The sequence below is a fragment of the Pristis pectinata genome, chromosome 19, assembly GCF_009764475.1.
Source record: "Pristis pectinata isolate sPriPec2 chromosome 19, sPriPec2.1.pri, whole genome shotgun sequence".
NCBI lineage: Eukaryota > Metazoa > Chordata > Chondrichthyes > Rhinopristiformes > Pristidae > Pristis > Pristis pectinata.
The window spans coordinates 23,212,957-23,240,935 of NC_067423.1; the positions used below are offsets into that span (position 1 = coordinate 23,212,957).

General features: G+C 41.0%; 1 protein-coding gene across 5 annotated transcripts in view; it reads left to right on the forward strand.

Annotated features, from left to right (window-relative positions):
- Positions 1-5,830: 5,830 nt before the first annotated feature.
- The window catches only part of mapk11 (mitogen-activated protein kinase 11), a 37,675-nt gene continuing 15,526 nt past the window's right edge, over positions 5,831-27,979 (forward strand). For 2 of the 5 annotated variants that reach the window (XR_007957811.1, XM_052033648.1), the window contains exons 1-4: positions 5,831-6,138; positions 20,331-20,460; positions 24,220-24,278; positions 27,134-27,245. Coding sequence is in view for 4 of the 5 variants with exons in the window: in XM_052033648.1 (XP_051889608.1) it covers positions 6,026-6,138; positions 20,331-20,460; positions 24,220-24,278; positions 27,134-27,245 (414 nt within the window). In the remaining variant the exon portion in view is untranslated. Of the gene's footprint in view, positions 6,139-6,296; positions 6,442-18,330; positions 18,383-20,330; positions 20,461-23,894; positions 23,964-24,219; positions 24,279-27,133; positions 27,246-27,979 lie in introns of those variants that run through there. The other 3 variants (XM_052033651.1, XM_052033652.1, XM_052033649.1) reach the window with 3 other exon arrangements.

Here is a 27,979-nt window from a genome sequence, read left to right on the forward strand (position 1 = left end):
TTCAAAAACTGGGAAGATTTCCATGCCTATTTGCTATCCTATTATTTGCTACCATTTTAAGGTGCCAGCCCATTTCTGGGTAGTACAATGCAAATTAGACAAAAATGTCATTATGCTCCTCCCCAACTTGCTGCAATTCCTGTCTTTTTGAGCTGGTTCCTTTACTCTGCTGTTCAAAGTAGGGGTGTTATGAAGGAAGGGGAGGGGGCTTTAAGGAACTGAGTAGCAGAATTAGCATTATTCTTAAATTTATTTCAACTGCAGTTTGAAAGTTTCTTTTTGCAAAGAGCCATCTTTGTGTCAGTTTCTTATCTACATCACACAGGTTTCCTGATGGGATTTCCTTTGTATCCTCTCATTTTTGAAGAGGAGGAAGTGAGTGAAGCTGATCAGACAGCACTGAAGTCAAGTAGTTCTCCCCCTCCCAATGCTCTACGGTCATCATATACCAGCAGTGGCACCAAGGCCCGCCTTTGTCAGAAGAGCAAGACTTGCAGAGACTTTACTTTCTGAGGGTTAATACCACATGCTATAAGATTCCCGCAGCATCTTCCACCATAGGCACTGCAATACCAATGGCTACTAAGGTCAAAGCCATGTTCAAGTGCAGACAACTGTATACCTATGCATTAATCAAGCAATGTTTTATGGATCAAGATTTTTATAACCTTCCACAGACCTGGACAGATAGGTGGGGTCTTAGTTTAATGAATTAAACCATTCCTGGATTTCCTTAATAATTTGTTCAGCAAAATTTTGTAAATTAAGAAAGCTGAACAAAATGCATTTAGGGAATTTTGATACGACATATTTCTATGTTCCAAGAGTGGTGCACTACTCATTAGAGAAAAATATAACTTTGGAACTCAAAGACACATGCCCCAAAGAATTAATGGTGTCATAGTGAAAATTAATAAACCAATTTTTTTCATTGAGAAATGCCCCATCTGAAAAATTACACCACCGGCACTGCAAAACATTCCCCTGCTCTACCAAAGGGGCAGCATAGACCCTATGGTCAGTGCCTCAGAGATGAGAAGGATATGACTCAGCCCGGTTGAGAGCTTCAAGTTCCTGGGAGTGAACATCACCAACAGCCTGTCCTGGTCAAATCACATAGATGCCATGGCCAAGAAAGCTCACCAGCACCTCTACTTCCTCAGGAGGCTAAAGAAATTTGGTTTGTCCCCTTTGACTCTCACCAACTTTTACCGATGCACCATAAAAAGCATCCTATCTGGATGCATCACGGCTTGGTATGGCAACTGCTCTGCCCAGGACCGCAAGAAGCTGCAGAGAGTTGTAGACACAGCCCAGCGCATCACGGACACCAGCCTCTCCTCCTTGGACTCTATCTTTACCTCTCATTGCCTTGGTGAAGCAGCCAGCATAATCAAAGACCCCACCCACCCGGGACATTCTCTCTTCTCTCCTCTTCCATTGGGTAGAAGATACAGGAGCCTGAGGGCACATACCACAGATTTAAGGACAGCTTCTACCCCACTGTGATAAGACTATTGAACGGTTCCCTTATACAATGAGATGGACTATGACCTCATGATCTACCTTGTTGTGACCTTGCACCTTATTGCACTGCACTTTCTCTGTAGCTGTGACACTTTACTCTGTACTGTTATTGTTTTTACCTGTACTACATCAATGCACTCTGTACTAACTCAATGTAACTGCACTGTGTAATGAATTGACTTGTACGATCGGTTTGTAAGACAAGCTTTTCACTGTACCTCAGTACAAGTGACAATAATAAACCAATACTAATATCAAATGGATATATCAAACTTAAAGTTGCTGGTATGAAATGTTACTTCGCAGATAGCAATTAAACCGGTTTTCAACTCATCTTTAAATAAAAATCTGGCAGTTAAGCTGTTGATCTCATGCATTTATTCCTCAAGAGACAGTAAACTACTTTATCGGCCAATTAGTCTCTGGTAATCGATATAAATAAACTAATTAGGGGTGATTCAAATAAGAAAATTAATTTTTGAACATAATTTTGAGAGAAAGGCAGGTGCAGGGGAGAAGAGGAGAGCAGATCCACTGGGGGATGGGTCAAAGGTAAGGAGGAAAAAAGGGTAGAAATAGGAGAGGCTAGGAAAGGGAAGAAAATAAGAGGCATGGTTGGGAGGGGGAGGGGGTGCTGGTGAGGGGATTACTTAACGTGCGAGAATTCAATGTTCATGCCATTGGGCTGCAAGGTTCCAGGATGGAAAATGAGGTGCTGTTCCGTCAGTTTATGCTTGGTCTTCTCCTGGCAGTGGACGAGGCCGAGGACTGACATATCAGTGATGGAGTGGGAGGGGGAGTTGAAGTGACTGGCAATGGGGAGATGCAGATCGCGGTTACAGACGGAGCACAGGTGAGAAGTCCTCTCCCCCTTCTGATGACCTGTTCTCCCGCCTCCAGCCCTCTTCTTCCACCTGGACTCCCCCACCGGGCCTGTTATCTTCCCTGGACCTATCCATAGCCAACTGTCAGTGCGGCATCAGCCATCTTGACTTTTCTGCCCCCCTCACCCACTCCAACCTCACCCCTTCTGAACGCTCTGCTCTCCACTCCCTCCACACCAACCCTAACGTAGTCATCAAACCAGCCAACGAAGGTGGTGCCGTGGTAGTCTGGCATACTGACCTCTACCTTGCAGAGTCCAGATGCCAAATCTCAGACATGTCCTCCTACCTACTCCTGAACCATGACCCCACTGAGGACCACCAGGACATTATATCCCGCACTATCACTGACCTCATCACCTCTGGAGATCTCCCTCCCACAGCTACCAACATGATAGTCCCACAATCTAGGACTGCCCGCTTCTACCTCCTCCCCAAAATCCACAAGAAGCTCTGTCCCGGCAGACCTATTGCCTCGGTATGTTCTTGCCCCACTGAGCTCATATCCTCGTATCTGGACACTATCCTGTTTCCCCCCCCAGTCCAATCCCTTCCCACCTACATCCCTGACACATCACATGCTCTCCAACTCTTCCATAGCTTTACGTTCTCTGGCATGCACAACCTCATCTTCACCATGGATGTCCAGTCCCTATATACTGTACCTCCATTCCCCATCATGACGGCCCCACCACCCTCTGTTTCCTTCTTGACCATTGACAGAACCAGTCCCCTTCCACCAACACTCTCTTCCGCCTGGCTGAACTTGTCCTCACTCTAAGCAACTTCACTTTCAATTCCTCTCACTTTCTACAGAGCAAGGACATAGCCACGGGCATTCACATGGGCCCCAGCTATGCCTACCTCTTCGTTGGCTACATTGAACAGTCTCTGTTCCAAGCCTACTCCAGCCCCATTCTTCAACTCTTTCTCCGCTATATCAGCAACTGCATTGGTGCCACCTCTTGTACCCGTGCAGAACTCGACAGTTTCATAAATTTCACCACTAATTTTCTCCCTGCTCTCCAATACACTTGGACTATCTCTGACCATTCTCTCTCCTTCCTCAATCTTTCCATCTCCATCTCAGGAGATTCCTTACCCACTGACACCCACAGCTACCTTGATTACAGCTCCTCCCACCCTGTCTCTTGGAAGGACACTATCCCTTTTTCTAAATTTCTCTGTCTCTGCCGCATCTGCTCCCATGATGAGGCTTTCCACTCCAGGACATCCGAGATGTCCAACACTAACCATGGCTTCCCCCCTACTGTGGTCGAGAGAGCTCGCACCAGCAGCTCTGTCATTTCCTGCACCTCTGCTCTCACCCCCACACCTCCCAGACCCAACAGGTATAGGGTCCCCCTTGTCCTCACATTTCATCCCACCAGTCTACATATCCAACACATCATTCTCCACCATTTCCATCATCTCCAACGGGACCCCACCACCAAGCATATCTTCCCCTCCCCACCCCTTTCTGCCTTCTGCAGGGACCGCTCTCTCCACAACTCCCAAGTTCACTCCCCCTCCCCCACCCATCCCACTTCCACCCCAGGGGACTTCCCACTGCCCCCGCCATAGGTGCAACACCTGCCCCTACACCACCTCTGTCACCTCCATCCAGGATCCCAAACAGTCCTTTCAGGTGAGACAGAGAACTACCTGCACTTTGCTTAATATCATCTACTGCATTCTGTGCTCCAAATGTGGTCTCCTTTACACTGACAAGACCAAACACAGAGTAGGTGACTGTTTCGCAGAACACCTGTGCTCTGTCCGTAACCACAAGCTGCATCTCCCCGTTGCCAGTCTCTTCAACTCCCCCTCCCACTCCATCACAGAGATGTCAGTCCTCGGCCTCCTCCACTGCCAGGAGAAGTCCAAGCACAAACTGGAGGAACAGCACCTCATTTTCTGTCTTGGTACCTTGCAGTCTAATGGCATGAACATTGAATTCTCCCATTTTAAGTAATCCCCTCACCCCACCCCCTCACACCATCATCCAACCATGCCTCTTCTTTTCTTCCCTTTCCTAGCCTATCTCTCTTTTTTCTACCCTTTTTTCCTCCTTACCTTTGACCCATGCCCCCGTGGATCTGCTCTCTCCTCCTCCCCCGCACCTATCACCATCTCTTACCTGCATCCACCTATCACCACCCTGTGCCCACCCAGCCTCCCTCTTTTGTCCACCTATCACTGCTCTGCTTTTCTCTCCTGTATATTAGGCTTCCCCTTTTCCTATCTTCAGTCTTGAAGAAGGGTCCTGACCCAAAACGTTGACTGCCTGCTTTTTCTCCACGGATGCTGCCTGGCCTGCTGAGTTCCTCCAGCATCAGCGTGTTTTTCATCTAGATTCCAGCATCTGCAGTCCTTTGTTTTTCTTGAAAATATCCGCTGATTCACTCTTGGATAAGCAAGGAAACCTTGAGTAAGGCAGAATTTGATGTGATTATGCCTCTGTTGACCCTGTGTATATAGGTGAAGTGGCTGAGGGGCACTATATAAAGTCAAGGTCAAAGTCAAGTTTATTCACAAGTACATGTATGCACAGGTGCAATGAAAAACTTACTTGCAGTAGCATCACAGGCACATAGCATCATACAAACAGCAATCACAGGAAAAACATAAATAGAATTTTTACAAGAAAGAATACAATTACAACAAAAAAAGTCAATTTTAGTGCAAAGTGGTCATAGTGTTGCTAAACTGTAGTGATTAGGGTTGTGCAGTTTGGTTCAAGAACCAAATGGTTGAAGGGAAGTAGCTGTTCTTGAACCTGATGGTGTGGGACTTCAGGCTTCTGTTTTGACGGGAAAGAGGAGGAGGAACATCAGAAATAGGAGCAGGAGTGGTCTCCTCCTGCCTGCTTTGCCATTCAACAAGATCACTGCTAATCTGTCCTTGGCCCTACCTAATTTTCTTCCAGATTCCCAGAGCCCTTGGCTCCCCACTGGATGGAGTAACCCAAAGCAACCATGAAGGAATGGAAAACTGGGGGAGATATGTTGGGATCTGAGAGGAATGAAAGGAATGTTCGCAAGGACTGGCCCATCCTGCAGAAGTGAAGGTGGGAGACAATGGAGACACAAGAGACTGCAGATGCTGGAATCTGGAGCAACAGACAATCTGCTGGAGGAACTCAGTGGGTCGAGCAGCATCTGTTGGTGGGGGACGAATTGTCGACGTTTCGGGTCGAAACCTTGCATTAGGACGGGATGGGAAACAAAGAGGTGCAAAGCGTAAAAAAAACATTGTGGAAATTCTCCAAAATATTGCTATGTTTAAGGGTGAAACTAAGCCCTGAACATATGGTTTAACCGAAGCAATTGAAATCACCCGACCCCGCCCCTTTCAATGTGCTAAAAGTGACAGTTCAGATAGCGAAGTGTCTGTGTGTAAGTGGTGGCGGCGGTTGTGTGAGCAGTTTGAGCGTTTGGTGCCAGTTGCAATGCTGAGCCGGTCGGGGTCTACACGCTTGAGCAGGCTGCGCGCTGCTTGTCTTCTGTGAGAAAATGCAAACGTGTGGCTGGAATCTGTAATCAGTTTCGATTCGGCGCTGACTTTATTGCCTCGGAGGGGGTCCGGCCGCACCGTTTGATGGAGTAAAAAAAATGTCAGTCAGGACTGGCTTTTACAAACAAGAATTAAACAAAACGATATGGGAAGTGCCGGAGAGATATCAGCACCTGACCCCGGTTGGATCTGGGGCTTACGGATCTGTCTGGTGAGTATCATGTCTCAGTGATCGTCCTGCACCCCCGTGTATACACCCGGCAACATTTTACATGTCGTTTCATGGATGTTTTCAGATATTTTTGGCATTATAGGCACAAATCTTGCAGAGTGCTCAAATATTTAAAAAATGTGGTTTTAAATGTATAGGGTCTTGCTTTGTGTGGGCCTGGTTGACAAAGGTCGAAATCGATATTTGAAGTGCTGAGATGGGAAGTGTGAAGACTGCAATTTATATTAGACTGAAATAATTAAATATCGACCACTGTCAAGATCCCAGGGATTAACTGGAGAGGTAACCATATTGGAATGGGCTCTATGGGCGTGGTTAGTACGGTCCAGTTTACAGATGAAGATGTGGGAGCGCTGTATTGAAGCCATTCCGAGATTTTGAAACAAAATGTGCTTTTGGGTATTTACCGTGTGAGAAGTGAAACAACAACTGCATCGTCCCCCTGGTCCAGTGAGCTCAGATATTTGCACCAGCAATGAGTGTACATTGTTGGTTCCCGTAACCCGGCTGAGGAGTTCACCATCGATTGTGTTTATAAACAGCGACCACAAGAGACTGTAGTCCTTTCTGTCCATCGGTAAAGGTTTTTATGGATCGACTTTACAACGGGATTAAAAACGCCATCGTTAAGTTCTTCTATTATAATTATTTATTTGCAATCAGTTGTCTTTTGCCACCTATTTCTGCCCAAATGTATCAACGCTTGAGTTACTGCTATTGCAACTGGCTTGTTAGACATTGATTTCCCTACTAAAATATATGTGAAATTTTATTCCTTAATTATTACATCTGCAAGATTTGTAACTAAAAATAAATAAATTGCTATTTCGGTGATTTCTGTTTTCATTAGGTGAATCTTGGTTTGCTTAATATATAATAGAGCTTTCCAATTTGTCCGGCTGCTGGATGTAATCATTACACATATTAGTAAGAATCATTGAATGGTGCAGCACAGGAGGATATTTGGGCTTTAGAACTATGCCGACTCTTTGGAAAGAGCAGTTTAATTAGTCACATTCCCATGTCTTTTCCCTGTATCTCAGCATTTTACCTTTTTCATGTTTTAATCCCGTTCCTTTTGGAAAGTTATTGAATTTCCATTAAAACAACAATGTATAAGAAAACGTCTCCTCATCTTGCCTCTGGTTCTTTTTACCAGTTAATTTAAATCAATGCTTTCTGTTCACCAACACTTTTGCACAGGACCAGTTTCACTTTATTAACCCATTATTGTTTTGAACACTTCTATCACATCTCCTCCTAAACCATTTCTGCTCTGAGGAGAGCAGTCCTATTCTCTCCATGCATTCAATATAACTGAGGATGCTGATCCCTAATACCATGCCAATAAATCCATGGTAAAACCCAGGAGTGTAAATTTCCCATTTTTGATGGGGTAAATATCCACATCCTTCACATTGTGGGATGGAAACATTCTGTGTGTCCATAACCTCCAGTTATACAGATTTTGTTGGATAATTACTGGGGAAACCAGGCCCCCTCTTATCTATCAATATGCACAGGCTCGTAAATATGTATCATTTATACAATTGACAACCTTCCTAAAATGTTCCCCAGAATGAAGAAGCATTTTAAGAAAGTGTTGCATAACTTTCCTGGTTCTTCCTACTTCTCATTGTTAAATTTCACTCCCAGTAGTTTGTCCAATTCACCAATTTGTTTATGCCCTCCTGAATTCTGTTACATTTTACTGTCAGCTACAGACTTTGCCCTGGATACTCAAATTCAGGTTCTTGGTATATGTCAGAAAGAGTAGCAGTCTTGGTGGGTCACACTACTGCACACTCCCCTTCAGGATGAATATATGCCAACTGTTACTTTTTTAACCTAATCTTTCACTCTCTTTATTTTTCTTTGCTGTATCTGATTGACTTTGAATTAACCCATCAGTTTCACCATCTTTTCAGATTTTTGCTTTAATGCTGGCTATAGAAGATTAATTAAGGTATAATATAAAACCAGTTCATATAGTTTCTTTTAAACAAGGTGGTCTATTTCCAGCAATCTATTGGGCCATTAGTTTTGCAGGATTGAATTTAAGGGTGTCTGCTCTTAGACATGCCTTTAGGCATTTTATCTTGACCAATTTTTTGCCATATTGCAAGTTTAATTTGTATCTACAAATGTATGTACAGTGACTTCTATGATGAGGCAGACCACGTGATGCCATTTTCTCAAAGATAATGGCTCAGCAGTTCATCTCAGCTTCCAACTTTTGGGTTTCCACATTCAGTCCTGTATCTGTCCAACCTGATTCACTATAGCATTTAGTTATAATTATTTGGACTGATAATTAGGGGCTATTGTTACCCGTGTTACCTTATCATATAGCCTTTGATATTTTGAACACAGTGTAAATACATATACATATATATATATATATAAGTGGTGTATATATACATTTAATTTAGAAAATGTGTAGAAATTCGTAAAGGAAGCATTCCAAATTGATTGTGATTGTGACTGAGCGACAGCACTTGGTAGAAACAGCACTTATCTGTGTTTTTGTTTCATCAACATCATGACAGGAGAAATAAATTTCACATTTCAGGTGATTTTAATCACAGATTCAAGGCAGTCTCTATTCTGCAAATAATGAGCCTGGTTGAACTGAAAGTTGCAGTAGCATTAGGCAAGGCAGCTCTGAACTTCTGGCAAATGCCACAGACTGCAGCCGGTGCCTCTACACATAAAGGAAATGCAAGGTATTTAGGAGTGGGACATTCAGTTATTGCAGTCTCCTGAAACCCATTTGATTGTCTTCAGATCACTTGTTTCCCTGTGCCAGGAGATATTGTAGCTGGCTGCAGTGGGTTGGTATCCAAGATGTTTTTTAGATCAGTATGTTGTTTCCCAGTGAGAAAACAGGCTATTTTGAATCTAATATTGTGCAATGAGAAAGACTTAATCAAAAATGTTAAAGTGGCCTTTAGGAAGAATGGTTATAATTTGATAGCATGTTATATTAAGATTGAAAGGGGTTTAATTCAATCTTAAACCATGGATTTAAACATAAACAAAGTAAACTACATGTCTTTTAGTGTAGTTTCCCAATCTACCTTGAGTTGGTTATGATAGATTGGGAAACTCTTTCAAAATATGTCATCATAAATAAGCGTTGGTTAACACTAAAAGAATTAATATGTAGTTTACAATATATAAATATTTATTTAAGGCACAAACACCCAATGAAAAGATGGTCCAACCGTTACTAACAAGAGAAGTTCAGGATAGTTTTAGATCAAAGGAAACGGCTAATAATGTTGCCAAGAAGAGCAATAAGCCTGAGGATTGGGGAAATACCACATTTCAGCAAAAAGAGTAAATGAAAGTAGAATACTAAAGTAATGTAAGAAAAAGAATGTTTGCAAAGGTTAGCGTGTGTCCCTTATTGACTGAGATAGGAGAAATGATATTAGGGAAGAAGGAAGTAGCAGAGAAATTGAGCAATTTTGTGTCTGGCTTGACAGAAAAATACTCAAAAAAAAACTCTGGAAAGAGTGGAGAACAACAGGCTTAAAGAGAATGAGCAGTTAAGAAATTACCATTCCAAATAAAATTGGGAAAATTAATGAGATGGAAAGCAAATAAATCCTGGGGCCTAATCACCAGCAACCCCTAGCTTTGAAAGATAATGATAGTGGATACACTGGTTGTTACCTTCCAAACTTCTAGAGATTCCAGAATGATTTTAACAGACTGGAAAGTAACCACACAATTGCAGAAAGACAGGGGGAGAAAGAGGGAACTACAGTCCAGTTAGTCTGACATCAGTAACAGAGAATGTGCTAGAATCTATCGTAAAGGAAATGAGAACAAGGCTTTCAGAAAATAGAATGATGATTGGGCAAAGTGACTGTGGATTTATGGGGGTGAAATAATGCTTGACAAATCTGTTCAGAATGTTCTGAACTTGTCAGTCATAGAATAGTAAGGCCAAACCAGTTGATGTGGTGTACTTGACCTACAGAAGACCTGTAATAAGGTGCCTTACAAGAGATTATTAAATAAAATTAGAGCACATGGAATTTGGGGTCATATTCAGGTATAGATTGAATGTAGGTTAATGGACAGATGATGGAGAGAAATAAACTATTTGGGAGCTGTGTAACCACTCAAGTAGTCCAGAGATTACTCAAGTACTCACAATGCTGTTCACAATCTATATCAATGATTTGGATGAAGGGATCAAGTATAATTATCCAGGTTCATTGATGAAACAAAGCTGGATGGCTATATGTGTAGAAAGGAGAATGCAGAGACATTTCAAATGGATAGGGGCAGACTAAGTGAATGATAAGGACATGACAGATGAAATATAATATGGGGAAAATCTGAAGTCATCCACTTTGGTAGGAAAAAATAAAAAATGCAAAGTATTTGTTAAATGGTGAGAGATTGAAAACTTTGGCTTTCATTGGGACCTGGATGTCCTTGTACACAAATCACTGAAAGTTAACATTGCAGGGATAGCAAACAAGGAAAGCAAGTGGTTTGTTGGATTTTGTTGCAAGTAGATTTGAGTACAAGAGTAAAAGCATCTTTCTGTAATTATATAGGGCCCTGGTAAAACTGTACATAGTATGTTGTACTACTGTACATACTATATTTTTTGGTTGCTGGTCTTCCTACTGAAGAAATACTTTTGATGGAGGTTCACCAGATCAATTCTTGGGTTCTGGTGATTGTTCTTTGAGGAGAGATTAAGCAGGCTGGATCCATACTCTCTGGAGTTCAGAAGAATGAGAGGTGATTTAATTGAATCATTCAAAATTCTTATGGGTTTTGACAAGGTAGATGTGGAGATAATGTTTCCCTTAGCTGAGATGATTACAACCATGAGTCATATTCTCAAAATAAAATGTTGACCAGCCAAGACGAGAGGAAATTACTTCAACCAGTGGTTGGTGAATCTTTGCAATTGTCTACCTGAGGACCTGGGAGGTGCATTCATTGAGTACATTCCAGATATAGATCCTTAGATTTTCAGATATTAAAAGAATTGAGGAATATGATTTTTTTTTTACAAGAAAATGGCACTGAGGCAAAAGTTCAGCTGTGGCCGTATTGAATGATGGAGCAGGTGTGAAGGGCCAAATGGCCAACTTTCTCTTATGTGTACGTATAGGTGGTACTTGATGGACCAAGTTGTCACTTCCTTTTGCCGCTTTTAATAGATCGTAATATGTTCTCAAATTTTGTAGCACATAAAAATACAAAGAATATGTTAGTGAAATATGATGATATAGAGTCACTAGCAATTGTGACAAGATTAGGAGTACATGTACAGTATGTTATGCATTTAAGCTGGTGTTAGAAATTCCACAGACAATTCTATTGCCGTAAAGTCGGTGTCAGATCTTACATATGAACATTTTGCACAACTTGTGGGGAGATATTGAATATAAGTCATGTTGTTTACATTTGTGTAAGTTAGTAAAGCACATCAGAATATTAAATCCCATTGTCAATGATGACTGTACCACAGAGTTCAAGGAAGCATTCTCAGTTTGTTATTTGTCACTTGAGGGATCTCAGCAGTGCCTTTGGGGAAGAAATAATAGATGCCAGGTAAAAGTGTAGGCCAAGTTACCCAGGGCTGTTTCACTTTCCTATTCAATGACAAAGGCATTGACCTTAATTTTTTTTTCTTTTGAGTGCCAAAAGATGGAATTTATGGTTAACCTTTACTTGTTATTGATTCTGGATAACTTCTTAATAAGCTGGTAGCCTCAAGGAAGCTCAGCAGGTCTGGAAGCATCTTTGGAAACAGAAACCATTAAAGTTTCAGGTTGAAGACCCTTCATCAGAACCGTGTTATAAATACATTGCTTACCTCATTGGTGCAGCTTCTTGGTAAGTGTCCTCTGTGCATAGCTCAATGCATAAATTGGGAGCTCCAACTCCTGTTTCAGGCCTCCAAGAAAAATTGCTCATTGACTAAATTGATGTCCAGCTCCTTGCCTGGACATTGGTCAGACTCTATCCTTTTAGTGTCTGTTCATAGATCTTTTTTAATAATGGATCTTTTCTGCAGTTTCAGATGCAGGTACTGGAAAGTCCTTATTGACTGTATATAACTCATGCAGTATATCTCGATCTATGAAATTTTGCTTTAACACCATTGACTCTTGGATAAATGTTTTCAATTTATTTATCTATTTTTCACTATTATGAAGAGCACAGTGCTCTTGGAATACACTATAAAAATACCCACAATGCATTTCACCTAGCCCCTACAATTTTCTCGGACTGCATGCCTTTCGTAAATTAGGGAATTACTTCAGATTTCATTTTAACTTACAGTATCAGAGTTTTTAATGCCACAGTCATCACAATATCCACTGTGGTCTTCCCGGAATTGCTGTGCGCTATTGCTAGTCATACTGTGATAAAAGGATTTCTTGTCTTTTGTACCCTTGTCATCACATTAGTAAATGTTGCTGATTTGGGACATACTTTCATTCGTAGTGGATAAAAGTTCTGCCTGGTAATAACTGAAGGAATTTCTTGATTCCAAACACTATTCTGAGTGTTTCCTTCTTAAATTGTGCATAGTTACACTTACTCCTCGTGAGAGTGTGAGATGCAAAATTGATGGGTTTCTCTTTCTCCACATTCATGTGACTTATCACTGAACCAACCCCACAACAAGACCGTTTCAATTCATGTGATGAGCCATAATGAAGAAGAAAAGCTTTGCTTGCTAATCTTTTCCTGCATTCATCATATGTACTTTGTTGCTCCTTGCTCCACATCCATTTAACATACTTCATCAACAAGTGATGAAGAGGTCTGTGTCCCATCTCAAGCTCTGGAAGGAATCACATGTAATACTGCATCATCCCTAGGAACAAGTTTACCTCAGCTCCATTTTCAGGCTTTGGCACGTTTGATGATTGCCTCAACTTTTTCCATCACTGGCTGAAGCCCGTTGGCATAACCTTCAAACTCATTGCAAAAACACACACATTTGCTTTCACACAGTTTCACATTATGCTCGTGTAAACTGAACATTGCTTTCAAAGTCAGAAGCTTCCCTTCTACTGTGCTTGTGACATTTACACAAGCGTTGATCCACTCCATGTAAATTTCTTTCATCATGGCCTCAAATCTTGGGCAAAGACTTAACTCCATCGGGTAAGCCTATGTATGAGTCCTTTGTGCATATTGATGGCCGGGTGACTGTCAGCATTCACTTGTGTGTTGGTGTCAGAAAGCTGCAATTTTGTGAATGCCTTTTGATCCTGCTAAATATGCTTACAATTCTGGCAAAATCAATAGCAGATATTTTCCATCATTTTCAGCTTGATTTAATGAGACTTTGTAGTCCCCGCACAGCTATGCTGTTGTTGCTCCAGGCTATCCGGTTCCTTCTCGAGTCAATTCTTCAGGCTAGTTTTACAAAAGACCACCCTTGAACCTGATCTGATGTGAATGTGCATGCTGTACCCTGTTGTGTTAGTGAAGTTGTCTTTGAGTATGTTATTATTACTTTCCAACAATGTGTCAAGGTGCAGTTTTGAAATGTCATCACTGGAAACACTAAGTGAATCCAGTGTGGGTTCTCTCAATCTATTCCTCTCATTAAATGAAGTTGACCTGTTTTAAAGTTTGCTGCAAGCTGTGTAGATAACTGTAGTCACTACCTGATGTATTCTACTGGGCCTTCCATTTTGCCCTAATGTCTACAAAACCTCATCAGAGTAGGTTTCAGTTTGACAGCACTTTCTGTCAGTGGTATCCATTTGAACTTGTTTAGTGTTTTGACTCATTACCAAAGACTCTAGCAGCATCAATGTACATGTCAATGCACTTGTTGTTGATATCTTTATTTGAAACAAAAACAGAATGCGGGAAGAACTCAGCAGGTCAATCAGCATCTGAGGCAAAAGGTGCAAGTCAACGTTTTGGGTCGAGACCCTGCATCAGAACTGAAAAGGAAGAGAAAAGATTGCCAGTATATAGCAGTACAAAGTGGAGTGGGGTAGAGATTGGGAGGTGATAGATGGAACCAGGTGGGGGGAGAGGATGGGAAGGATGAACAAAGGGAGGAGAAAACTCGGTGGACAGGAGAGTGTTTGTGGAAGGAGAGTACCAGGTGTGTAGGTTACCTGAAACTGGAAAATTCAATATTCATGCCATTGGGTTGTAAGCTATCCAAGTGGAATATGAGATGCTTTTCTTCCAATTTGCATTTTCCCTCTCCATAACAATGGTGAAGGCCGGGGTCAGACAGGTCAGGGTGGGAGTGGGAGGGAGAGGTAAAATGACACAGAGCCAGAAGCTTGAGATGGCTGTTGCGGACAGAGCGCCGGTGTTCCACAAAGTGGGCACCTGGTCTATGCTTGGTTTCACCATCTCTAGTATCTTCAGCTTTGTTTGAAAGCCTGTCTGTTGCTGCCTTACTGCTCGTGGCACAGGTAGTGTACAATCCCACTTCCTCGTTATCCTCGTACACAGGTAGTGTACAATCCCACTTCCTCATTATCTGAATGAACTTGCGCACAATGAAGTCTTCCTTTCGGTTGTTTTAAATTAGACTGAAGTTGCTTATCTTAGCCTTGGATTTTTAGGGTGTGAAAATGTGACTTTTTCGCAGCTGAAACACTTGGCTATTCTAAAGTGAAAACACTGTGGTAAATACTTGCCTTTGCAATGATGGCATCTGACTGAACCAGTCCCACCAGAACACTTTGGATATGAAATCATGACCTTGAACCTTGCTGAGACTTCCTGACTGTGGACTGCAGCAATACTAGTTGTTTGCAGTGAACAAAATACTTTCAAGTTCTTGGATGCCATTCCCATTGGCATAACAATTTTACATGCAAGCTTGAACACCAAGTTTTGTACACTAACTGACTTCATTTCATCTACCCCTCTGCAAACAAACTTATCGTCTTAGGCATGATCCAACGAGCATCAATTGCAATGCAGGGATAAGTTCTTTAATGAAATAATATACACATTAATTGTCATACCCAGCTTCTGATTTCATGTCCCAAACACATAATTTTCAACTATTTTAAAAGACTTCAGATCCAAGTAGTGTACTGGTTTCTACTCATCACTAATGAAGACATTTTCCAGTGTACCATGTGCCTCTGGTCTAATCTCCATTTGGGAATGTTATTATTTTGAACACATGCATCACATGATTTTGGGTTCTCACAATACCACCTTCTCTTTCAACCTCTAGGATATTATTCACTTTAAAAAAAAGATGTCATAGAGCACGGAAACAGGCCCTTTGGCCCAACTGGTCCAGGCCAGCCAAGATTCCCATCCAAGCAATTCCCATTTGCCCATGTTTGGCCCACATCCCTCTAAACCTTTCTCATCCATGTACCTGTCCAAGTGCCTTTTAAATGTTGTTAATCTACCTGCCTCATCCACTTCCTCTGGCAGCATATTCCATTTGCAGACCACTCTCAGAGTGAAAAAGTTGCCCCTCAGGATTCTATTAAATCTCTCCCCTCTCACTTTAAACCTATGCCCTCTAGTTCTTGATTCCCCAGTCCTGGGGAAAAGCATGCATTCACCCTATCTATGCCCCACATGACTTTATACATCTCTATAATATCACCCCTCATTCTCCTACACTCCAGTGAATAAAGTCCTAGCCTGCTTATCCTCTCTCCATAAGACAAGCAGCATCCTCGTAAATCTCCTCTGCACTCTTTCCAGCTTAATGGCATCCTTCCTATAGCAGTGTGACCAAAACTGAACGCAATATTCCAAATGTGACCTCACCAACATCTTGTACAACTGCCACATAACATCCCAACTTCCATACTCAGTGCCCTGACTGAAGGCCAAAGGCCTTCTTCACTGTCCTGTCTGCCCTGTGACACCACTTCCAGAGAACCATGTACTTGTACTTCTAGGTCCCTCGGTTCTACAACACTCCCCCAAGAAAACGTCCATTCATTCAGAGCTGAATAGTGCTCCAGCTTGATCATGCCTGCTTAACTTCCTGATATAACCGAATGGGGCACTCATGTTGTCTCAGTCCTTTTCAACAGTAACACAACCAAACTTGGTGCATGCATTAGTCCAGTAATAAGTTAATGCCATTTTCTTTTCCCACTGTGGCTTGCTGTTCTATCATTGATCTAGTCAAACAAGATTCTGTACACATGGTCACAGGAAAACACTCTGGAAAAATCAGTTTTGATGCTGCAAGCTCAGTGAAAACTTGCCACACAAGAGTTAGCAGTGTTGTCAACAAATCTTTCCGCATTCTCAAGACCAAGTTGAAATGTTATCAGAATGCATTGAAAAACATTTCCATAAAAACTATTTACCTAGTCATCCTTTAAATCTAACTGCACTCGGAATATGCACTCTCTGTGAAATTGTTACATTATTTGAGAAGCAGGCACACCACTCTGCTGCCCACAGGGGCTACAATATGAACATTTGCATGGATACAGAAAATCAGCATGTTCAGTGCTTAAACACAAAAACAAGAAGGAAAAAAGGAGCAGGATTTGCCCGCAAGGCCCCTCAAGCCTCCCCTACCATTCAATATGATCATGGCTGATTTTTGCTGCTCTCAGCTCCTCTTCTATGCCAGCTCACCATAACCCTGAATTCCTGCTCTTTTTTAATATATTTATCCATCTGTAACTTAAACCTACCTGATGATCTGGTCTCCACCACCCTCAGCAGCAGAGAATTCCAAAGATTCACTATCCTCTGAGAGAAGGTACATTCCCCTGGTATGATAAGATGGACTCTTGACCTCACAATGTACCTCGTTATGACCTTGCACCTTATTGTCTGCCTGCACTGCACTTTATCTATAACTGTATTCTGCATTCTGGTATTGTTTTCCCTTGTACTACTTCAATGCATTGTTGTAATGAAATGATCTGCATCGATGGCATGCAAAACAATGTTTTTCATTGTATCTCAGTACATGTGACAATAATAAACCAATTTACCAATTTATAAGATTCTTTCACTGACTGACAATGAGAATATTAGCATGGGTTCAAAAGTCACCTTGCTGTAATCAAAATGCATCTTCTTTTGCCCTCTAGGTTTCCAAATTTATTGAAAAGTGCCTTGGTTATAATGTGTATGTATTTATTAAGCATTGTCAATTGTTAACATATTAGAAAGGAAAAATCTGGTGCTTGATGAAAGTTTTCCGTAGAAGCACTGTTAATAATAATTTGAATATTGTTTTCAGCATCAGTTCATTATCAAAAATCTTGTTTCTCAAAAACACTTGGCTAGAAGACAATATCCTGTAATGGATGCCCATCTCCACTACACTATTCTGGTGAAGCCCAGTAAAATGAGGGAGGGGGAACGGCATTATTTAGGAGAGGCTGGTCTCCTTGAAACTCTCAAATCATTATCCAGAATGTTTCCAGATTACAGAACATAATGTTTAAGGATTGTGGGGTTTGGAAGCAAGTTTCAAGTTCATGGATTTGATATGGGAAAGTTTAAAATACTTGAAAACCATGCTGATTAGCTAGTAAGAAGCTGAAAAAATACACTGTATAAACAACAGTCTCATTGGTTTCTGCTATCGACACAGTTTATAGTTGTGTTTATTTTCCTTGAATTGGGTATTGATAATAGGAAGAAGCCCACTGGGGCTCTTCCCTCCCATAGCCTTGATTTGAATCCGGCTCCAGTAATGGCCTCCTCTGGCCAGTACATTTAAAACCTAATTGTTTACTCCAGCTCATTGGACACGTTTGATGACAAATAGTATTAGGAAGTTTGAATTGGAAAGTACCCTGCATTCAACATGACAGAAAAAACTAGATTGGTGTTTTCTGTGAAATGGCAGGGCACCTGAAGAGCATGTCTGCAGAAGGGGCTAGAATGACTAAACCTGCTGCCTTGGGAAGATCAGCCCTCTTTGCACTATATGTGGTGCTTTGTGTTGTGAGCTCTTGTGGGCATCAGCACTGCAGCTTTGTTTGCATGACTGGAACTTTCATTGAACAGGAACCTGTGACAGATGGTTGAATATCTGGTTTCCTTTTATAGCTCTGCCCTTTTTTTCTTTGTTCTTCATGACGTGAAGTTTCTTGTGGTTGTCAGCTCTCCAAATGCTGCAGCAGTGAATATGCATTGGCAAAAATCTGACCTTTCACAGCGTGCCATGTTGTGTACAGGCTGCAAGCCTTCACAATGGGTCATGACTGTTTCTCCAGTCCTTTTTTCGAAGGTACTCTATTCAAGCAAATTTGACTTTTGCCCCCAGATGAAGGTTGCTTGGGTGTCTGACAATGTTCTTAACGCCAATGCAAATCTTAACGTAAAGGGAAACAGTAAGTTGTGGGCAGTGCACAAACTGATCCAACTCCCCACATTTTAGATATGAGGGGAGTGAATACCCTAGAAGTAAAAGAAGCTTTTGACCAAGTGTGGCATCAAGGAACTTGGAGCAGAGTAATAGTGGTTTGTCCTGAATCTCCACAATTTCTAAAGCACAGTCACATCTGAGCATGAGTTGGTAGCAGGCTCCGTGGAAGTGTCTTTTAACTAAGGCAGAGTCCAGTATATATTCAAGCTCGAGGTGGAACATTTGCTACTTTCTTCAGTAGGAGATGTAAGGAGAATGACTCTTCTCACCCTTCTGAGCCCTCTACCATTACCAGTCAGTTGGATTCACATCATGAAACAGCAGACTGTACTGGACGGAATAAATACCCAACAGCACTGAGGAGCCGCGCTCCAGAAACAACTCTGATGCTGCCAAAGTGTTCTAGCAAAGCTACAATAACGGCATCTACTCAGAAGAAATTAAAATGATCCCGTTATGATAAATTTAAATGGGGCAATAGCCACTCATTCACTCTATTTCGGGTCGTCTGCTGAGGGATAGAAGTAGTCATCAACAATACTGTGAAGTAGGACTCATCAATAAATTTATATACTGATGCTCAGTTTACATTCCGTCAAGACTGTTTGTCTTCAGACCTTTTTATAGTCATGGTGTAAGTGTGGTCATGAGTAATACCCTAGTCACAAAAGTGGCATTTGACTGCATCAAGGAAGCTGAGTAATACTGAAGTCGAGGTGGATTGGAGGAAAGCTATCCAGTGGCAAGAGCCATAACTAACACAAAGGAACACGTTGTGTTTGTTGAGTGGCAATCATATCAATCCCTAAGGAGTCCTGCAGAGATATGTTCTTGATCTTTGTATTTTTAGCTGCTTTATCAGTCATCTTACTCCCCCATCATATAATAAGATGCAGGTTGGTTGCTGAGGACTTAAAAAGAAAATCTGCTACGTTTGTCGCTCCTCAGATAATGTCTACAAGTCACAGTTCACCTAAGTGATGTTTAAGTGGTGATGTTTACCTCAGTGAGCGCACCAGCAGATTCAACAACATACACAAGCCCGGATGTCACCACCAGTGTACCATGTCTACAGTGTGTTCTGTTTACTAGCTTTATGCCACATCCACTGAATTCTGGTGATTGTTTTTAACAACTGTATAGTCTTCTCCTAGACTTCCTTGATTTGGAAGTCCTGGTATCTTCTCCAAAATCAGTCCATTCCAGGGCTAGTTAGCTGTAGCTTTGTGGCTTTAGTTTTCATTTGTTGTGATGTTTTCTGGTGGTACTGGCATCATCAGTGGGTGGTCACATAACTGTGTGTATGGCTTAACTCTTATTAAACAGTAGCTAACTGACCTCAATTGAATGAGTGCTGTAAAATGGCTGTAAGTAAATTAAGATCTTGTAAAATTAAAAAATGCTATTTACATGGTGGTCTTTATAAATTGGAGATAATGACAAATAAATTGTACTTCTTCAAAGGAGCCAGTTGTGATGTTGGAGACAGAGCATCTCGGAGACAAAGCATCTCAGACCCAGGAGCCACAACTAATGACAAATGTCATATTTCTTCTAAAATTATCATATTTCTTCTAATCCCAGTTAATATGTAGTATTAACTTTGTATGGCTGCTCTGTGGAAATATTTTCTCAATAAAGGATGTGACAGACCCTTGAAATAATGTCCATTTTCTCATCCAGTTTAAAAAAAAGCTAAATGAGATATTTTTAAAGCAGCTGATAGAAAGCTTTCATCTTGTACTGCACATTTGTGCCAGAGCAGACTTAGCAGGATGCCAACTCTGACTTTGCTCTTTCATTTCTTTAGCTCTGCCTATGATACAAGAACACGACAGAAGGTAGCTATAAAAAAGCTATCAAGACCATTTCAGTCTCTGATCCATGCAAGGAGGACATACCGGGAGCTGAGACTGTTAAAACACATGAAACATGAAAACGTAAGTCAGTATTTGAATCCACAATTTGCTGAATAAGTACAATCCAGAGTTTGTTATAATTGATGATCAGAAAGGATGGACTATTTTTTATCCTTGCAAATGAAGTAAACAGATTTGAGAAACTTTAGCAATACGATTCTGTTGTGATTACTTTGTTGCTCATTGGTCTATTGATTCAAAGTCACCAATTTTATTGCATTTTTCTCTCTGGAATGACTCCTCCACCAGTTTTTTTGACAAACTTTGTGGATAGTTTCATACAATGAAAGTGTTTCAGTCCATGATGTCCATTATTGTAACCTATAATAGGAAATCCTGAAGACTGCACATCTGGTTTTTAGGTACAAGCTCTCCATGTGGAACACAGATTTGGAAAACTGACCCATTTATACTGAACAAGTGATAACTTAGGACTGTACCATTTTAATACTGTCACAGGGTCATGGATAGATACAGCATGGAAACAGTCCCTTTGGCCCATGGAGTCTGCATTGACAAAAACACAGTTACACTAACCCTACAGTAATCCCTTTTTTTCTATTCTCCTCACACTTTCGTCATCACTACCACTCACCTACACAGTAACTACAGTTTGCAGCAGCCAATTAACCTACCAACCCACACGTCTTTGGAATGTGGGAGGAAGCTGGGATTCCCACGTGGTCACAGGGAGAACATGCAAACCACACACACAGGTCAGGACTGAACATGGGCCTCTGGTGCTGTGAGGCAGTGACTCTAACTGCTGCTCCACTGTGTCACCCACTGTTTATGAGAGGCCTCCAAGTGCTATTTCTAATTTTTTCCTCCCTCACACCGGCATGTTGGTTTAGAAAATCTACAGCCCCTGCCCTCGGCATATTCCTGACATCATGTCGACAGGAGTCTCCCTCTGAGCATGCTCGTTAGGCCACAACTTAGTCCAGTTGTGTTCAGTCCTGCTCTAAAATAGAATTTCCCATTTGGTTTGGTGGGAACAGGATGTTGGTCCAGGCAAACCTATCATTCTTGGGTTGGGAATTCATGCTTCCAGGACCTTGGAGAGTCGGTGGAAATAAACCAGGGGAGACGATGCCTCTATGATAAAGGTAATGTAGGAGCCTCATGAGGGAACTGAGGCCAAAACCAGACCATTGGTAAGAAATATTGCTGCTTTTAAAGGGGTCCATTGGAGCAGTGGGTGGGAGCAGAAAATGCATATGTGCAGGATATTCAAGCCCATCTTCCCTCCGTTGCAGACTGCCCTTCAGCAGTGGCAGATCCAGGTGCCTGTCTTCCAACATATGACAGCACATACCTGTTCTGTTGATTTTTCAGGAGCCTTTATATTCTTATATCTTTATATCCTTCCATCTCCTGGAACTGACAATATTGGCGTTTTATGTAATTTGTTTGCAAGACAGACGCAAAAGACAAATCTGGGGCCTTCTGACATGGTGCTGCACCCCTGCTAACTAAGTTTCCTAGTTTCATCAATGACTCTGTCTTTTCTCTCTGTGCTTGAACTTGTTGGACAGTTGCTGTGTTGGCAGCTCATCACGGTGCTCCTTGTTACAGTTTAGGTTTTATACATCTCCTATGTTTAACATTGCTCCTTTCCACTAATTCATGTGTCTCCTCTCTGGATCAGTCAGTGTTGAAGCACTGCAAATAGTGTTATGCAGCTTTCTTCATAAATCCACAGACATCAAGGGTAATGTTAACTCTCGATTACCAAATCAGCAGTGATTTTTCAGCAATGATCATTAACCTTTTAATCAGCCAGGTAATTAATAAAACAAATTATTTGTCTTTCTAGAATTACCTTTTGCAAAACTAACCAGTCTTTTCTAGTCACACGATAGCATCCAAATGTCTCTGAATAATACAAGAGATAGAATAGACCAAAAATAGGCTTGTTCCTACAATATGCAAACAGACCAGAGAAACCCCAGCCATCAGATTCACCTTGTGCTGAGTTAACTTGGTCCCAAGTCGGAGCAGACACTGGTTTAGAAAAGCAAAATTCAGCCAGAATTCCTTCTCGTGACTATTTTAGTATATGCAGTTGCCAGGTAAGATTGGCACCAGGCACAACTGTGATGTTGTTCATAGCTTATTAAACAGTTGTGTTGAACATGTGAATTTGAACATTGCTGCTGGGATCCACAAATCTTTGGCCCTTTAAGGAGTTGCCTTCAGGAACTAAGATAACAGCATTTTGAACAATGTTCTGATGCTGTTCCACACAAACCAGGCCCATCTCAAAGTTGAATAGCTTGATCTTAAACAAAATAATGGCAGGAATGGTGCAGGTGGCCTTGGTGCACATGAAAGATGACTGACTGGCGAAGATTGCAGATACTCTTGTGGAGTGTCAGGCAGGTGTTGTGAAGAGGAAACTTTTGTGGACCCTTTGCAATGGAGCATACATCACCTTGACCCTCTGGTCCCAGGAGTGAATATAAGAAGTTAACACCTACTCTTTTTATAGTGTGGAAATTCTACCATTTGCACCCTTTTTATGCAGAAATCACACATGAAGCATTTGGTGCATGCTTTGGAGTGTTTGCACCCATATCTAGTCCCACAGGAAATTGGACTGGGCACCTTCTAGTTGTGATTCACCCTGACGAGGGTGTCTTTTCCCTCTCATACTTTGTGGCATCATCAGCTCGTGCCTTTCTAACTTACCAGCAGAAATTGGATCAATTGCTTCTCAAACAGTAAAGCAAGGAACAAATCTCACAACAAAGGTCGAACAATACATGAATTGGATGCACCCTGCTGGGAATTGATTTGATAATTACCGAATTCCCCCATATTGATTTCCAGGTGCTTCCCTTTTGCAGCTCGGCTGCACTGATGAAGATTGCAACACCTGTCCACTAGGTGCTGTGATCTGTGGCCCCAGTGTCACCTGTGGCTGCAACTGTCTCCCTAATCCTGCACCAGCCAGTTATACTTCAGGTATGCTACAGCCAACCCATCATGGCTTGCAGCTCATTTGAGCCCCTCTGTAGTGTGGAGACGCTCCATCATACCTCACTGTACCATTTAACACTTACTCCTCCAGTTTACCCCCTTTCACCCTTCCCCTCTATCTTGCTTCATCTCCAAGGCGGCCAGTGAATGATGTTGCACAATGAGTTCAGCAGCCGGCTGCTCTCGGTGAAAGTGCAAGTCACATTCTTCCCTTTTTAAATAGCAGAAAGCCACATTAACAATTTCTGTCCTGAGATGTCCCCGTTTCAATATTGTCGGGTCAGTCCCCAAACTGAAATTTGGGCACAGAAAAGCTCCCATTTAGTGTATCAAATGTGGGGGGAAATCCAATTCCTTGACATAAGTTTATGAAAACATATTTACCTCATTATTCTAAATTTTACTGCTCTAGAGCTTTGGATTGGCGTATCACAACCATTTAACTAATTCTAAATGAGAGGGTCACATGACTTGCTTGTTTCCAAATGAGGAAATACCACATTATTTGGCTTGGGCAGAATTATAAAGACCTTTCTGAGGTGAGCTATACATCTCAGTGATGGTGAGCTTCCTGGTCACTTTTTAATATGAACTACTCTCATTTCAACAAGCATGGAAAAATATTTGATAATAATAAATGTATCTACTGGAGAATTAATGGTTACTTGATGAATTTTAATTGTTGGGTGATTGTCTCACAAATGGCTCTGTTATAATTTCACATTCCTGTTTTTGGAAACTGTTAAATCTAAAAGGCTGTTCTATAAACTTCATTAATCTCTTGATTCCTTTTAGGTAATCGGATTGTTAGATGTCTTTACACCAGCACTTACATTGGAAAACTTCCGTGAAGTGTAAGTAGAATATGATTTAAAAAGGCTGTGGTGAAGAATGGTGTTCATTGCTCCAAATTTCCAGCACCTGCAATCTTTCTTGTGTGGCAAAGAATCTTTCTGCTCCATATTTATAACTCATTAGTGACAGAGATGGAAAGAAATCCATCTCCTGAGAATGACTCACAAATGGTTCTAAAAAAGGGGGCTAGAAGAGTTTATAATAGAGTTGGGCATAATTCTATGTTTGTTTGCTACTGAAGAACAAAGCTCAACTTGCTTAGCTCTTTTGGTTGTGTTTTATTGAATCCTCTGAGATGTGAGCGTGAGGTATCAGCACAGGAGAAGGATGGAACTCATCCTTTCTGATTGTTCACACCTTTTCGGAAAGCATTTGCAACTTATAAATTGGTCTGATTGTTTGTGGAGGTGATACAATGTTAATATTATTCTTTCTGTGGTGTGAATATAATGGGTTGAATGACCTCTATCAGTATAATGGGCATAATTTCAGTGCATTACTTTTATAAGAAAGAGTGGAATTTGGAGAAAATCTGGATGTCAGTTTATTCAGGTCTTGTATACTTCAGGGTAGGTTAAAGAGTTTATTCCAATTCTGTGATTTTGTTTTTGTCAAAAGCTGGAGACAACTAAACATAAGAACTCAAAGTAGAATCTCGAGCCTGCATTATTCAATAAATTACATATTGATCCTGCACCTTAAATGCAGCTGTCTGTTCCAATCCTCACATCATCCAATTTCCTTGGTGTTCATAAACAATGACTTTTGTCCTTGAATAAACACAATAACTGAGCATTCCAGCTTTCTGGAGTAGAGAATTCCAAGATTAACAACCACATGGCTGACCCCTTTCCCAGAGACAACGCTCCCTTGTTCTGGATTCGGCTTCTATGCATCTACACTGTGAATCCCTCCCTGAAGATGCCTCTGGTAGGTCATAGTCATAAGAGCAGTGAGATTTACTAAGCTTGTTTTCTGCTGTTCACTATGCTTATTCATTAATTGATTTTGTCCCCAAAAATCCACAGAGCACTTGATATTTAATGTGGACAATGCTCTGGTGAAACTCATTTCTCCTCTTTGAAATTAAAGTACAAAAACCTCTGATGTGATTAAAGCCTCCTGCACTGAAAGACCTTCTGCACCATGCTCTCCTTTTATTTCAGCTCCTCTTGCTTCCTTCTGTCCTCTTTGCTGCTCTTTCTTATCCCCCAGATCAGACAGACTTATTAGACCACCTATGGAAAAGCAGTCCAGCACCAGCGAAAAATTTTGCAACTGAATTGTGACTTACATTAAGACTACAGAAAACAGACAAATAAAAACAGTCAGAAATAAACTGAACCCTAGAAGGACTGAGCATAAAGTAATCTTCATTGGGATATTCTTTAAACAGTACACTTGTTGGGTTAATTTTGACTATTACCACCAGGAATCATTCAGTGAATTTATCTTGTGGTGAATTACAAAGCAACAAGGGTAGGGTTCTCGGATAATTTGCATGTTCAGCAATTATATACTGTTTTATGTACCTGGATATCTACCCTGGGCCATGATCCAGAAAGGTGGGAGATGCATTTCTGCTGCCAGTTCAGTGTATTTGTAAACTCATCAGGCCTGGAGGTATCCATTTTACAACCATGGAGCAGGCAAGGCCTGATGAAATCTCTTGACACTTAACAAAATGCAATTCCACCCTGTAGTCAATAGAGATGTTATTGATGCTGAAATGGTGGGATTTGCATAGGCAGTTTCAATAATGAAAATGGACACCAGAATTTATAATGCAAGTATAAAGACAGAATATATAGTTTCAAAATGGGCTAAGTAATATCTAAAACATCTGGTTCAATTATCTCCCATCATTCTAACTTGCTGCACTTGTTGACCGAGTCCCAATGTGCAATTCTAGAAAAAAATTGACTAGAAATAGAAAATAACACTGGCTTCTGGATGCATTTTTATTCATCTGCCTGTTTATCATTGGAGCCACACACATGAAGTGACAGCTGGTAATCTATTGCCACAGTTTCTGCTGATGATTTCTCCAATTTACTGCAGGGAAAAGTGTGCGATTAACCTGTAGTAACAGATTATAAAATCTAGTTACAGATTATAGAATCATACTCGGCCAGATAGGCTAAACACGTTGTAAATGTAACTGAGGATGAATTTTTTCCCCCTTTTAGTCCTTTGGGATGAATGTACCCCTGTGCAGTCCTTCAGTGGGGAATATACTCCCTTGCATTTGTTAAGTACTTCCTGCATTTCCCAACAACAGAGGCAGGAATGGAAACACATGACACCGGAGAACTGTAAGGTCAAGTGGACGTGCCACCAATTTGTGAGAGCATCCTATGGACTGTTGACTGAAACTGTTGTTTTAGGCATTTCAAAAATGTTTCTTTAATCAACATTTGATTTCTAATCTCCTGCAGCAACTATGGACCAGGGAAAAGAAGTAGGTCCTTCATTCCTCAGGACTGCTCCTCTATGCAATTAGATTACAGCTGATCCGTATATTAACATCACTATTCTGCTTTAGTTAAATATCTGTCAATGCTTTGACTTAATAAAAATCTTCAAACCTCACTTTGGAAATTTCTCAATTTGTCTAATCACAACAAATTAGTTAAAAAAGACTACCTGATGGATGTTATGAGTTTCTCTTTACTTGATGACAAAAAATAGAACAATTATGATGCTAGGAAATCCACATTAAACCTTATCAGAGAAACTTCTGCATATTTGTATTACGATGACTACCATCAAAGAGCAAATGTTGGTAATATTTATGTCAAATTATTTGTTTTAATATGTTTTCTGAAGCCAGTTGTTCTCTTTACTACTCTAGGTATTTGGTGACGAACCTCATGGGTGCAGACTTGAACAACATAGTCAAGTGTCAGAAGCTGACAGATGATCATGTGCAGTTTCTTGTGTATCAATTACTCAGGGGACTTAAGGTACAGAATCAATGTCCTATAAATAGAAACAAAACAGACTAACACTAGGCAACTAAGGAAATGCGGGATTTGTGTTGCTCCTTCATCTTCATTCTGTTCCACACTTTTATATCTGTTCCATTGTCTTTTATGCATTTACTCCTCCTTGTGCCTGTTTTCTACTTGGCTATTTTTCAGTTTTGTGTTTTGTGAAACAGAATGATTGGCTCCCAGTGTAACCCATAAACACAACTTTGGTCAATTTTGCCCCAGCAATGACCCATGATTTAAGCACTAATCACAAATCACAATGTAGTAAGTGTTCAATAGTTTTTAAATTCACACAATGACAAAGGCCATTATTCAATGCTTTGCTTTTATTATAAAATATTTGCAATGTTTTGTGGATGAGATATTGCTATGTATCTTAATGAAATACAAATGCAGGAATTTTGGAAATGAAACCTTTCAAGTCTCACAAATAATAGCTGGCCTGTCATTGCACTAAACAATCCTCTTAATGATACAGAATAAAGTTCTGTCTCATTAGGCATTAATATGTTGGTGAGCATTATTACCATGGTTATCAGTGGGTACATCTTCCACTCTGGACGGTATTTCAAGTGAAAACTAAGTCAATGACTAGTGTGTAAAATAAACAGTTCCAGAGTGTGTTCCCCAGTTGCCTTCATCAAATAAAAGGCCACACATCTATTCAAAAGAAACTTTTAGCTTATTAAAAGGTCATTCAAATG